General features: G+C 39.3%; 1 protein-coding gene across 6 annotated transcripts in view; it reads right to left on the bottom strand.

Moving 5' to 3' along the window:
- The window catches only part of tmem144b (transmembrane protein 144b), a 52,216-nt gene that overhangs the window by 24,934 nt on the left and 12,177 nt on the right, over positions 1-15,105 (bottom strand). For all 6 annotated transcript variants that reach the window (XM_052042815.1, XM_052042814.1, XM_052042812.1 and 3 more), the window contains 4 exons: positions 13,703-13,825; positions 10,886-10,985; positions 3,919-3,999; positions 3,539-3,614 (listed from right to left, as the gene is read on the bottom strand). In XM_052042815.1, the coding sequence (XP_051898775.1) occupies positions 3,539-3,614; positions 3,919-3,999; positions 10,886-10,985; positions 13,703-13,825 (380 nt within the window). The remainder of the gene's footprint in view (positions 1-3,538; positions 3,615-3,918; positions 4,000-10,885; positions 10,986-13,702; positions 13,826-15,105) is intronic.

The following is a 15,105-nucleotide window of genomic DNA, read 5'->3' as shown; positions in this document are numbered from 1 at the left end:
ATGGCGTCCACTGTAGACCTGTTTTGGCGGTATGCGAATTGCAGCGGGTCGACGTCGTCTGGGAGGCAGGAGTTAATGCGTGCCATGACCAGCCTCTTGAAGCACTTCATGATGGTGGATGTCAGAGCCACTAGTCGGTAGTCATCAAGGCATGTTACCTTGTATTTCTTAGGTACCGGGATGATAGTTGTCTTCTTAAAACAGGTGGGAACCTCAGACTGAAGCAGGGAGAGGTTAAATCTGTCTGCAAATACTCCACCAGCTGATCAGCACAATATCCGAGCATGCGGCCAGGGACACCATCCGGGCCAGATGCTTTCCTTGGGTTCACTCTCCAGAAGGCTGATCTTATGTCCTCGACGGTGACCACGGGTTCAGTTGCATTGGAGGCTGTCAGGGTGGGTGGTGACAATTCACTCCCCTTCTGTTCAAAACGCACATAGAATGTGTTAAGCTCATCAGGAAGGGATGCGCTGTTGTTGACTAAGTTGCCCAACTTCGTTTTGTAGACCATTATAACATGTAAGCCCTGCCACAATTGACGGCTGGTCTGGGACTCTATTTTGAACCGGTATTGTCTCTTGGCATTCCTGATAGCTTCCCAGAGGTTGTATCTCGATTTCTTGTAAAGGTCAGGGTTTGAATGCAGCAGTCCTCGACTTCAGTAAGGAGTGGATCTCCCGGTTCATCCATGGTTTCCGGTTTGGGAACACCAGTATTATCCTCTTTGGTACACAGTCCTCAAGACACTTGCTGATAAAGTCTGTACTGTACCTCGGTACAAGTGAATAATAAATCAATAATAATAGTGAGGGTAGGTTGGTTGGGAACCTTTTGTTTTGCAGATGTAAGGCCTGTTCTCTACTATGCTTCAATGAACAACTTGACAATGACTTAGAGCTCGGTCTCTGCATGCATGTAGAGGTGTCATCTGTACCACGCATCAATTACTGAAGTTGGAAATGAATTTCTGTGGGCAAACAAATTTGAGAAGGATGCTTCAAAATCCTTCCCAATTGACAAAGACAAAAACTTTTGTACTTTCAAAAAAAAATTGAAGCATTGTTAATTCTAAATTACTAATAAGTCTAAGGACTACATAATGCTCTTCCATAATGACACACATACATCCTTACACACCCACCCAGACTTTAGCCCCACCCCTCTGCCCCTGCACACAAACACACACAGATCACCTATAAATGTTCAGTACCATGGAGGTTATTCACACTAATTTTCATTTGCTGCATTTAGGTTAAAACTACCAGGAACAGGAAGGAGGCTACTTGGATGGGAGGGGAGTGGGGTGTCCTTTGAACACAGTGCCTCACCAAGACTGGAGGAGAGGTCTTATTCCTCATGGGCAGAGAGGCTACTAAAGCCCAAAAATACTCTCGAGTGGAAGTTGCTATAAATCTGTTAGGTCTGTCCATTAACAATGTTTCCTTGTGAAGGATATATCCCCTTTGTATTGATCAAAAGCATATATCATCATTCCTGTAAAGGTGGCTTGGGAGCAGCATTTACATACAGCTTTCTTCTGTTTAGCTTTTGCCAGATGCATTACAGACCGGCAACATAAAGGATGAGTAAATTAAGCTACAAGGGCACAAGGCATGGGGAGAGTCATCAGCCACCATAGTGGACTGCAGTCAAGCACAAGACATAAGAAATCAGGTGTGGGAGCTCACTGGAAGGGAGGGAATTCACACATCTGTACTGCCCTGGAAGGCTCAGATGAAGGACATTTTTATGATAATGCTGATGCAGGAGGTTGTGTATAGATCACTGGTGATGTATATTTTTTAGAAAGAGGTCAGGTAACAATCTCCTCAAAAATGGTCTGCAGAAGTTGGTAGTTGTCCTGGAGGGATAAATGGGGGCTACTCATTATCCTTCTGCCTCGATAGGATCTCATGCTGATACAGGTGCACTGTTGGTCTCTGCCACATGGGAACAGTTTTAAGATCTTCAGGAACAACAGCATGCCACCAGGGAGCAGCTTGATGCCCTTATGGAGCAGAGAGATGCTATTTAAGATATTTATTTATTAGTCACATGTACATCAAAACACACAGTGAAATGCATTGTTTCGCGTTACTGAGAGTATGCTGGGGGCAGCCCGCAAGTGTTGCCACTCTTCTGGCACCAACATAGCATGCCCACAGCTCCTAACCTGTACGTCTTTGGAATGCGGGAGGAAACTGGAGCACCCGGAGAAAACCCACGCAGACACAGGGAGAATGTACAAACTCCTTACAGACAGCGGCGGGAATGAACCCGGGTCGCTGGCGCTGTAATAGCTTTACACTAACTGCTACATTACCGTGCTGCCAGAGGCCAATCACGAGTAGACTGCTGCTCTCCAATGATAATGAGACGTCACCTGTCAGCAGCACATAGTCTCCATTAGCAGGGAGATGCTTCCTATCAGTAGCTAGCTGTGCTCCATAATAGAGATGCTACACATGATTACACTGCTCTCCTGCATGAGCTGGAGCAAGCAAAGCATAGCCAGTTTGCTCTCCTATAGGAGCAGAGATATGGCATGCGAACTCACTTCATTTCGCAAGAGCAAACATTCAATTGCCTCTCTATCATAAGCAGAGACGTAATCTTATTGTGCAGAAAACTTATTATAAGGAGAGGACTGAACAAACACCAATGTGGTACATGGGTTGAAATGATAGCATTACATTCTTTGTCACAGCAGATAAGATCATTGCCTGTCTGGTCCTTGGAGAAGTCAACTCATGTGGAGGACCTATAATTGTCACCTTTCTTCATGAGATCAGAAATTCATCTCCCACCCTTGTCTCTCAGGCAACAGGTTCACAAACCGACAGCCTGATCTTGACCTGCTGAGTAGTTCCAGCACTTTCTGCATTTATTTCAGATTAATTAAAACCTTGGTGTGAAAACATGCATTCATGGTAAGCTTTGGACCACATATCCATAGCATCAGCTGACAAAAAGCATGTGCAAGCACAGGAAAGCCACAAGGGGACGTGTTGGTGGGTTTAGGGGGTGGGGCAGATTAAGCACAGTTTAGCCCATCGATTAACCTTGGGAGCACTCTGCTAACCCACTCCTGTTGTTATAGCAACCAGTTATTAAGTAGCAGCATTCCCTTCAGGCTGGAAGGGTGTTTATATTTGGCTGAATTGATTGCAGCTGTGAGACCACATGCCAGCAACTTGTAAAAAATGAATAAGTATGCTACACTAAAGGTGACATAGCATGGTGTCCCACAAGAAAACAACAATGCTGTTTTGTGAATGTCTCAACTGAAGATCACTATATTAATGGTTCTTTTGCAAACAATTTTAGAGTGATTCACAACATTGTTTCTGCATTATAAAATAGCTAAGCAATATCTAGGGTAAGCTGTTATTGCCTTATATGCTTTATCAGTATAGAAATTATTTGGCTATAACTCGAGTCTCAAGGTTAGTTTAAACCAACGGAAGGTCTTTCTTGAATGAAAATACTGAGAGTTGAATTTCTCTAAGCACTCCTGCTCAGGGTTGTTACTTACATTGTCAATCAGTAAGGTTGGTTCAGATGTGTTTGGAGCACTTACGTCACTTTTGACAAAGAAATATATAATGGCACTAAAATAGAAAATAAATGTTAATATTTTACTGAAAAACTGTCAGATTTCAAAATTCTAAATAGTTTCAGATTAATTTACAAGTTTGCAACCAATTTGGACTGTGCAGATGAATCAATTGTTTTGGTTTTCTATAAACAAAATCATTTAAATCACTTCTGTTATGCAAGAATGAAGTAGGAATCACAATTATTTTTAAAATTGCAAATCTATTTTCAATGACAAAGCAGATCATACAAATCCAGGGAGAGAACACAAACTGCAACAATTACTCTTATTTCATTGAAGCTGCTGGACAGGTTTACCTTAAGAAAGATAGAGCAGCCCCAGTATAGTTTAAGTAAGGCTTTGCTACCTCTTCAGGGTCAATGCCAAACCAACCAAATCTGAAATAGATTATACAGTGCAGTTAGAACATTTGGGCATGACTGTTGATTTGAACTACAACCATTCAAAGCCAAATCAATAGAATCACACTAAAACTGAAGCTGAGCTTTGTAACATTATCCCATGTAAATCTGCTCTTACTCAATATTTCTTGAAAAGCTAACAATATGAAGAAGCCTTGCTGCATCTATTAAGTTAGTTACTGTAAAAAGGTATTTCAGATGGAAAGCTGCACGTGGATTATGAATAACAAAAAAAATTGATTGTCTTAATATCAATAGTGGTAATATTATTCCAAATATTATTAGATTTCCAGTACTAATTTTTCAAGGTTGGATCAGACAAGGTATTTACCTGGGTTTTCAGAAGGCATTTGGGAAGTTTGTTTTATTAAAAAAAATACTAATTATTGAAAACCAAAGTTATCAAGTAATTGAAAAACCTCTTTTGTAGCACAGAAATGGTTTAATTACCTTCTGCACATGTGAAAAAGTGACCAATAGCAGGGGAAATATATGATAGCAATGAGAAAACAGCCATATAAGAATGGTACGAAAAGCGTTTTCTGCATTCAAAAGCAGCTCTTAAGTATACAGTTGTGCTGGTTAAGTAATATCTGCACATTAAAAAAATCATTGGGACATAACTAGATACCAAGCTGTTTGGACTTTAGTAGTCCTAGAGATGAAAGTCCCATGAAAAAAGTCCAAGGGCTAAACCATCGAAGATAACAGATTTGTTTAGACTACTGAAAGACATTAATAAGCTATCTCATAGAATTGAAGGAAACATAATCTTCAACAGGAAAATGACAGTTAAAGTTTTCACAAAGAAATCCATTATGTCCAGGAATGGACAGTTTTACAAGATAAATTTAAACAGGCAATATCTGTAGAATCTCAACAAAATAATTTCAAACTTCCAGGGTTGCAACTGTTGTCATAAAAGACAGCCATGGCAATCTTCAATCATCCATCAGATAAATCCATCCATTGGGTGACTACGTGCTTGGATGTTATGTAGTTGTAAGGGGAGCTTTTATTATGAGTTAACGTAATTCAGTTCAATAGCAAGAGTGAAGATTATGGAGGAGGTGATGTCATTGCTTTTTAACTGCAGTCTTCCACGGTCTTCATATTACTACGTCTGAATCTATCAACCCCCTAACTAAATCAGTAAAACTGAAGTTTCTGTTTTCAGAACTTAACTCTTGGTTCAGAGACTACTTCTCTGAACCCTAACAGTATCAATTAACAATGAGCATAGCAGAGATCAAGACGTAGAAATTCAACTGTGCCAATGCAGGAGGGGATGTGCTTCAAAGGAAATTGATGGATGGCTGAGCAAAATCACTATCAAAAGAAAGTATTTAATATGAGGGATGAAGTAGATGGGAGCAGAAGAAAGAATTCCAAGGATAGAAGCCAAAAATGAATGCTAAACAAAAGTAGACGATGAGTTAATAACTTGTTTTTATTCATGCAAGGGCAGTATTTATTGCTCATCCTTAATTTCTTCTGAACTGAGGCAATCATGAATCAACCATACTGATGCAGATCTACAGTCAGACAGAGGCCAGATGGGTAAGGATCATGGATCTCCCTCCCTGAATAGTCAACATGATAATGTCAAAGTTGCTCAGTGCCCACAAGTGAAAGAGCGATGGGCCATTTTTGATCTAAATAAATACAATTGAAAATCATAAATGACTTTCATGTCCATAATATTTAGGAAAGAAATTTGCAAGCTTCACAATTGTTTAATTCCACCCCCCCACCACCCTATTTAAAACTTATTTCTAGGGACCACTTGGTGGCACTAGAGGCCAATCACTGATTACAATCAAGTTTCAGGAATACAACAGTTTCAAAGCAATTATGGGTACTTACTAGCTTGCAATAGTCCTTCTCAAAATCCTCATTTCTACTTTCTTATGCACTCATCACCTTCCCTAAGCTCTTTCACGTAGATTTTGCTTTGATAAAATATAGGAGATAACAAATGAGCAATAAATGTTGCTGGCCTGTGGAAATAGCAAACTGCATTATGTTATCTTCAAATGCTGATGTTGAAGTCAAAGTCTCCATGTTACACAATTGTGATTCAATCCTGCATGGGGGCAATATTTCAACTGCTAAATTAATTAATGAGATGGTACCTACTGACTTGTACCTCTGACAAAAGTTTTTATTCTGTATTGTTACTTGTGCCTCTACACATTCAAGAAAAATCTTAAACAGTTATTCCAATTTTTATGTTCACCTCTTCAAAATAACTGCTCTCCAAAATACTTCAGCAGAAATCTACCATTTATCCCACTTTCTAATGTAAGCCATTATCACTGATGAGGTTCACTCAGTTTGGTAGATTGGAACTCTATTCCTAAAATAAAATCCACTTGAATCTCGAGCTGACAGAATGAGAGACAAATTAGGTTACTTTTACTCTGATTGGCAGTTCTGCACAAAGATCTTTATTTGCTGTTGTTAGAGGAAAGCATTGAATATTGTGTTCAGCTGAAACTAGTTCATGAGGCCAGAGTAAGCTGTTATTCATGGAATTACTTTTACATGCCTAATGCAGACTAATATGAAGTCTCACGGTACTTAACCTAAAAATAGAAAGTAACAGATGGAAATGTCAAGTTTATTTTGTACAAGTCTGCATCTATATAACATATTGCACAGAGAAATCCAAAGTTCTCCTTTACACTGCCAAGATTGTTATTTTCCCTAAGCAAAGAAGGACAGCAGTGCAGGGAAAATACACAAACAGCAAAGGTTTCTGTACATTGGTCCCAATCTTACAGAACAACATTCCCTCACTGCCAGCTTGGCATACTTATTTCCTATACAAAACATACTTATTGTCTGAATTAATTGCTATTTCAAGGAGGAAAAAAAAAACTGTAAGTAATTTTGTGCATAAACTTCTTTATAGGTTTTGCTAATGAGTAAGAAACTTTTGTCAGGATGTACGGATCCAATAGTTTCTAATTTAAAATTACGATTTTTTATTTGGGTGTAGGAAAGGTTTGTATAGAAATTAATGAAACCAGGGGGAGATTGCGACAAGGGAAAGAACTTGTTGGCAGGGAACCATTATGCCAACTGGGGACAGATTTCTTCTCAAGCAATTTGGTGAAAATTAAAATGCAATAGATGACAAAACTATAAGCAAAAGTTTAAATTTAGGCCTAAGAAGCAATAAAAAGGAAGCAGCGATTAAAAGAGGCATTCCAACTGTGAAACTTCCGCTGCAAACCAAAATCAATCCCTGCCTCTGCTTTTGTCCATCTTCCTTTGCTTCAAATATTTTGACCACTGCTCCCTTAGGTGACACTGTTTCTCTATCTTAATTGGTCCTGATGCAAAGTATATGTTCTATTTTCTGAATAGAATGTTTTTTTCCTAAATTTTCTCCTCACTCTCATTGCTAGTTTCCCACCAATGGAAATGGGAATAAAAATGTGGTTAACCTTCATAATTTTTAATATTAGTTAATTCCTCTTAGCCTCCCTGCTCTCATCTCTGGTATCAATCCTGGTGAACCTTGACAGTATGCTCTACATGGTTTCACTGGAGCAAATCTTCCACTGAAGTCCACTACGAGTCTGCTGGTTGATATACTCATAACTGGGCAACTGCTTTGTGAACGGTGTAGAGCAGCTTTTCACTCAGCAGACTCTTCTGCTGCTTTACTAGACTCTTCATGGATCTCAAAATGGTAGTGCAAACTTTCACAAGTTTCCCAGCTCTCAGGCTGTGAAATCCACCAGCTCAATGCACTCCAGGTTAACCTGATGTAGATATAATGGGTCCTCAGAAATCAATGAGTGAAACTGGCTGCTGGGTGAAAGATGAATATGGGCTTTTATTTGATTAAATTGGTTTAAATGTCTTAAGTGCATGTGTGCTTTACTCTTCTAACTTTTAAATAATTAACAATGCAAGTGGCTCATTGCATTTAATCAGGCCTTGGACTGTCGTGGGCTTTGAGATTGTGCAGTCTGCAACTGGGACTGCACTGGGAGAAAAAGCATGATTGCAGCTGCTGCCAACCAGTGATCTCAGAGCAGCAGTAGACCTGCCCCAGTATGAGTTTGACTTAATTGCACATTGCACTCAAATTGTGAGCCAAATATTGACTTGAACAAATATGTTAGTTCTTTACACTGGTGCTCTGCATGTTACTATGGATGAAACCCATATGCTGTTTACTTTCATGGCATTTTAATTCATCAGAGCTTGTGCTTTCAAAGAATAATGTATAAATTTACTCATGTTTGCACTAAATTGTTTGTGCCTTTCCACTGAGTTTGTGTTCATTATCCTTGCTTTGATTTTCAATTCTTCAGCTCCTTAAAAGGTGTGAAAAATTGGTGATGAGCAAGGACTCACCACGCACAGTGAGCAACAATCTATCGCACTCAAGGCCAGAGACATTGTATTTGACAGAACTGGCTGTACAGGTGTAAATGTGTTCAAAGGCCTTTATCTCCATCACTGTGAAAATCAGTGGCTATGTGGCCAATCAACAGATAAAGCTGTAGTGAAGATATATTAAATTTCTTGGGCCATGGGAGGGAAAGGGGGGCTGTGAGAAGGGAGAGGGGATCGGAGGGGTGATACGAGATGGCTGGTAGAAGCTGAGGGAGTAGGGGCGAGTTGGGGTTGGTGAGCTGGTGGCAGAGGAATGGAATTAGGAGACTGAATGTCGGCTCAGGACTGCTTTTGGTAGGGAAGGGCAGGCGTCACATCAGATCAAAGCAGTAACATCTGGAATATAATCATGTGGGCAATGATAGGGATGAGGAAATAGAACTTTGAAAATGTACTAGACTGGGCCATAGGCTATAAATGCACAAATAAATTCAAAACATGAAATACACACCACTTGGCATCACTGTGCATACCTGGTAGCTTCTGTTCTTACACTTGTCATATGCACAAGAGGGTTGAAACTATGTGACCCAATACCAAAGAACCAATGTGAATAATGGTTAGCGATAAACAAAAAGTGCTGCAGGAACTCAGCAGGACAGGCAGCATCCATGGAGGGAAGTAAACAGTCGACATTTTGGGCCGAGACCCTTCATCAGGACTGGAAAGGAAGAGGGCAGAAGCCAGAATAAGAAGGTGGGGGAGGGGGAGGAGCATACGTAGGTAGGTGACAGGTGAGTTCAGGTGATAGGCGAGTCCAGGTGAGAGGGGGAAGGTAGGTGGGTGGGGGGGTGGGGGAGGAGATGTAATAAGCTGAGAGGTGATAGGTAGAAGAGGCAAAGAACTGAAGGAGGAGGAATCTGGTAGGAGGGGACCGTGGAATAAAGGATAGGGGAGGGGAGGAGATGGGCATGTCGTCAAGGCAGGGGAAGGGAGCCACAAGAATAAGGGAAGACAAAGGAGTGGGGGATTACTGGAAGTTAGAGAAATCAATGTTAAGGCTATCAGGTTGGAGACCCCCAAGGCAGAATATGAGGTGTTGTTCCTCCAACCTGCGTCTTGCCTCAACGTGACAGTAGAGGAGGCCATGGATAGACACGTCAGTATGGGAGTGGGATGTGGAATTGAAGTGGGTGGCCACCGGGAGGTCCTGGCTGTTGCAGCGGATGGACTGGAGGTGCTCGACAAAGCAGTCACCCAATCTGCTTTCCAGTGTATTCAAAACCATTATGCAGAGAAATTCTATAGCATTATCTAACACTTCACTATATGCAATTTTGCTATGGTGTCAATGCCTTTTAATCATGCAACAATTATGACACAGGAGACCATCTGGCCGTTGTTCTATGCTGGTCAAAAAAGCTACTGAGCCTAATTCTACATTCCAGCACTATGTCCATAGCCCTGTACGTCATCGTTGTTTCTGCACATCCACGTATTATTTAAACGCAGAGGACTTCTGCCACTACCACACAGCAAGTTCCAGAAACCTGCCACCCTCGGGTGCAACATTTTTTCCTTATCTCACCTCTAACCCTTCTTCCAATTACTTTAAATTCTGGTTTTTGACCCCTTTGCTAAGGGAAACAGGTCCTTCCCACTTAACCTACCTTGACCCTCATCGTTTTATACACCTCAATTAACTCAATTAAGTAGTGAGGCATATGGTTGAAAAATATTCTCCTGCTCTTCTATTCCATTCCTCATTCATTTAAATGAGGTCACTAATCTTGTGGAAAACATTAAGTGCAGGTACAGTAAGTGCTTTACTGATTTTATTTTATTGCCTTTAATTACTTGCTTAAATTAAATATCTGATAATTAATAAAAGTCCTTAATATTTAAGGCTAAATAGTTGTTTTTTTTGCATGTCTCTGTTTTTCAGCCTTTGGCAGGTGGCAAGCACAGGGTGCCAGAAGAGCTAGTGCCTAAAGGTATGTTGTCTGAGGCTTACTTGCAATATGGAACCTGCTCTGCCTTACTTGTTGGGCGTGGAGGGAAAGTAGCCAGTCCTGGCAGTGAGCCTGGCCCAGGACAGTTAGGCCCAATAATTATCTCTTTCACTTCGAATGAAGGAACTTCTGACCTCTACCTGATCATGACAACTGGATGTCAGTCTGAACAGTAACTAAACACTCACTTTCATACACTATTTAATCCCAGATGCAGATTGTAGCAAGTTTTCAAGGCTTTCCTTAGCTGGCCATGTGGCTACTCAATGGATAAAGTTATACTGAAGATATATTAAGTTCTTTGAATAAAATTAAATCTATAGAGAACTCTGAAAGTTTGGGTAATATCGAAGTGCCAGAATGAGTGAGCAACAGTTGGAAAATATCCCCCCTCTCCAAATAAAAATTCTTAACCAGCAATTATATTTTTCAAATCAAAGTAAACAAGTGATGACAGCAAGAGGACAATGCATTTAGCTATGTTGACTTACCTAGAACTTGCCCATCCCATCAGGAGATTAAATGCTGCCCAGATTAAAACTCCAAGGCCTAAACCAATAGTTTTCAGAATTGGAACAACAGTTATATTCCCTAAAAACAAAAATAGGCAACCATAATATTAATTCTTGAATTCAGCCTCATTTTCTAAAAATAAACATAGCAGAACTTAAACTGAGATTTCACACTTCTGTGTGATAGATAAATATGAAACTGTGCTCCATAACCTATTGGGTTAGTGTTCTTACCTGTTAGTTGTACCTCAATCCACATTACCAGCATTTCTGCAAACCTTTCACTAATGTGTTAATGTCTTCCTTTCCTATGGCAATATTATGATGAATGAATTTACAACTGTTTAGAAAATGGACGGGTAAATGTCATAATCTGTTACACCTTCAGTTAACCTACCGCAAGTGGTATTTGGCATTCTGGGCCTAAAACCAAGTCAACTGCTCTGAAAGGGTTTGATGCAAGACAGAATTTTGTTCTAACCACGAGCCACCTCCTTTACCATTATGGGAAATTAGAGAAAATCTGCACATTCTAATCCACTTGGAGGAGGTAAAAACATCTGCTGTATACAGTTATAGCTATTACGATATATTAAACATGTTGGCATAGCTTGGGAAGATAATGTGTGAAGTAGCTTTGTAGCAAATTACCTGTTACTAAAGGAATTTGTGAGATAAATTAAGTGGGAATTAACTGTTAATTTGTTATTGTATGACAACTGGTTTAATTGAAAAAATATTTATTTTTAAAATTGCTCAAATATGTGCTTTAATCAAATACAAAAGCAATTTAATGAAATGACAGTGACATAGCAAGTTAACAATATCGGACTGGATTAGAGGTGCATAAATGGGAATTATTACTCATTTAAATGAAAACATTGAAAACACTATCGAAAAAACTGAAACAGCTATTATGTGGGTTAGCTCACGATATATGGCAAAACTGAATCAATGCACAACCATTGCATACTCTAAATGAATAACTGTTAACAGTCAGATGAAATCTGGTTCATTTCTCTTGCAACCCATTCATTGTACTACTATGGAATAAGAAAACTAAAATTATGGTTATAGGATTGCATGCTGCAATGCTTTTCCTGCCTATCCCCAAACACGAAGTTCTTGAAACAAATGTATATACTGAAGCTGGAATTGTTACAGGTGAAAATTGCTATTTAGCTAAGCCGAAGGGTAAAAAGGCCCCAGATTTTTACTCCTGAGCTGAATTATCTGAAGGGCATCGGAAAAAAACTCCATCACATTTGGTCTCAGTGACTTTGCAGAAGAATTCTAACCATTAATAGCATTGCTGAATACTCTTCTTCACACGGGTATGCAGAGTTGTACTTTACTGTGCATACTTCCCATACCAAAAAAGTTGACCAATATTCACTTTCTTGGCTCAGGTATAAAGAATGGTCAGTAGTTTAGATACTGAGGTTCTGTCTGCAGCCTGATAATTCTACCTCAGCATTACTTGAAAAGAAGGAAGTGGAAAAGAAAATACATTTTTTAAAATGGTTGGTTTTCCGATGAAAACATTCAAACTAAATAATTGATCTGTTTTAATTAATTAAATTCAATGCTTTATTTGTCAAACACATTTTAGTGCTTTTGGTTTCTCACTTTGAATGTTTGTTAACAGAAATTCATCCAATTAAATTTGGAGGAATGATCGTTCATTATGCATCAATGCATCATAATTTAAAATAAAGCTTTTTAATTAGAACAAAGGTACTGAAAAATTGTACATAGCACATCTGTGCAAGTAGAATGGGGCAGCACAAGAAGCTGGAAAAGCCAGTTTTGCTGTTCAACTGAAACTGAGATCCAGGAAAGAGGACTATGCCCAATTTACATGTATTCAAGCAAACCTTCGTCAGCTCCCCTATAAAGAAACTGATGGAATAGATTGTCCATTACAACTACAAAAAAAAGTCCACAAACAAAATAGACTCATTAGCAAAATTAAAGCCCAATTGATTAAAGAAATGGTATCAGCATGGATACAAAATTTGTTTATAATTACAGAAAGTGGGAGTGAAGAGCCATTTTTCAAGCTGGGAGGAAGTATACAGTGGGTGGTCCCCAAGGGCCAAGCGCGCACACACAGACACACACCTGAAGTGGATTTTAGGACCTGAGAGGGCACAAAATTCAAATGTACAAACAATGAGAAGTAACTTGACTTCAGGTGAATGTGGACAGGCTGGTAAAATGGGCAGACAAATGGCAAATAAAATTTAATGTAGAAACTTATGAAGTTCACAACTTATCAATGGCTTTACATTTGTAATAGTTAATTTTTAGTGCCTTGATAGAAGAAAGCAACACATCACATATTTAAATTTGAAAGATCAAAGCTTGAATTTTAACCTTAATTTACATTCCGTTCAGAGTTGAGGTGGTTAGGCAAACCGGAAGCAGTTCCGTAAGAAAGAATTTAATTTCTTTTGATATGCCTCCCACAACCAGCCTGATTAATAAGTTAGGTAGGAAGACCTACAGCACAAGGCCACAACTTAGGGAAGAGAATAGAAGGATTAAAGACAAAGATCCCAACCCATGGTTGGGAACGTCTCTGATGATCTGGGCAGACAGACACAAATAAGAGTGAGCAGTATTAGCTCCACATTAATCTTGACATATGTTGGCCCAATACGTTCAACAGATATCAAATAGTTTAGGTGTAAAGGCTAACTTTAGCTTACTTCATGCAATTTTACAGTGCATACATATACACATTTGAATTAGTGGGCATAAGATTTTTATTAGGAAACAGAGAGCACTTACCTGTTGCCCATACAAAACCTCCTAGCATAGCAAGAGGCCAGAATTTAGGGCACTGCAATATTAAGTTGACAATCAAAGACACAATCCATATTCCCGCACAAAGAATCCACTGGAAAAACAACCCTAAAAGAAATACAATCAGATTTGTATTGACTTTTTCCTTCTCCAGTCCCCACACCTCAATATCCTCACAATCGTTATATTTACATCAATACGTGGTTCTCTGATTTAAAAAAATCGTGTTCCCATATTTAAAATTATTTAGTGAAATTGTGAGAAATGCAAAGGCAAGTTTAGAATGTGTGTAACCACACATATGTAGAAGGTAAGGTTGTTGAGCTGCATGCACAAATAGCTATGTGTGAATATGATGAAATGGCAATAACTACATTTAATATTCCTGGAGACAATGTTTTTTGGAAAAAAACAAGAAAGAATAAGAAGAGGCAGGGAGGCAGCACTGCTTAAGGAAGATATTATAGTGCTGGACAGAGAGCATGTCCTTGACGGAACAAGGACAGGATCCAACTCATTGAAGAATCAAGAAGGGCACCATCAGGAAGCTGGGGCATTCTACAGGCTGCTAAATAGTGAGAGGGAGATAGAGGAAGACATCCGCTGGGAAATTATAGAGAAGTGCAAGAACTGTGGGATGATGAAACTGTGGGACTTCAATTACCCCAATACTGATTGGGTTAAAATTAGAAGACAGGGGGGGATATTCCACAAATGATTTCAGAAGAACTTCCTTGGTCGGAGTGTTTTCTGCCCATTGAATCAGGATGCAGTACTGGGGAATGAGGTGTGCTAAGTGGACCAAATATCACTGGGAGAATACTTGGGGTTATCATACTATAAGATTCAGATTGATAATGGAGAAGGTCAAGCAGCAAGCTTCTTGTATGGAGGAGGGCTGATTTTAATGCAATTTGCTAATACCTGGGCAGGATAAAGTTGAGCCAAAGATCAGTAAGCAAAATTGTATGAGGACAATGTGAGACCCTTAAAACGGAGACATTTTAAGTACAGACTGGATACATTTCAACAAAGAGAAAGATTAGAGAATCAAAGCCATTGTTGTCTTGATGACAAAAGACAGAATATAATGAAACAATAAAAAAGGGTGTGTGATGGAAGGGGAATGGGTTATTCAAATGAGAACCAGGCTGAATGTTCTAAATTGAGAGGGGAGGTGAAAAGGAAAACAAATATGCAAAGAGAGAATATTAAAATTGAATGGCAGTCAACATAGAAGAAAACTTCTATAGGCATGTGAATTGTAAGTAGGTGGTAAGAGAATGGGTTGGATTAATTAAGGATCAAGAATGAAATCTATGTATAGAGGGAATGGGAAGTAATTTATATTGGTCTTTAGCAAGAAAGAAAATGCTGCCAATATATCA

Source organism: Pristis pectinata, chromosome 2 (genome assembly GCF_009764475.1).
Source record: "Pristis pectinata isolate sPriPec2 chromosome 2, sPriPec2.1.pri, whole genome shotgun sequence".
Lineage (NCBI taxonomy): Eukaryota > Metazoa > Chordata > Chondrichthyes > Rhinopristiformes > Pristidae > Pristis > Pristis pectinata.
The sequence above is the reverse complement of the archived record's forward strand: the minus strand, read 5'-3'. Positions and strand labels throughout refer to the sequence as shown.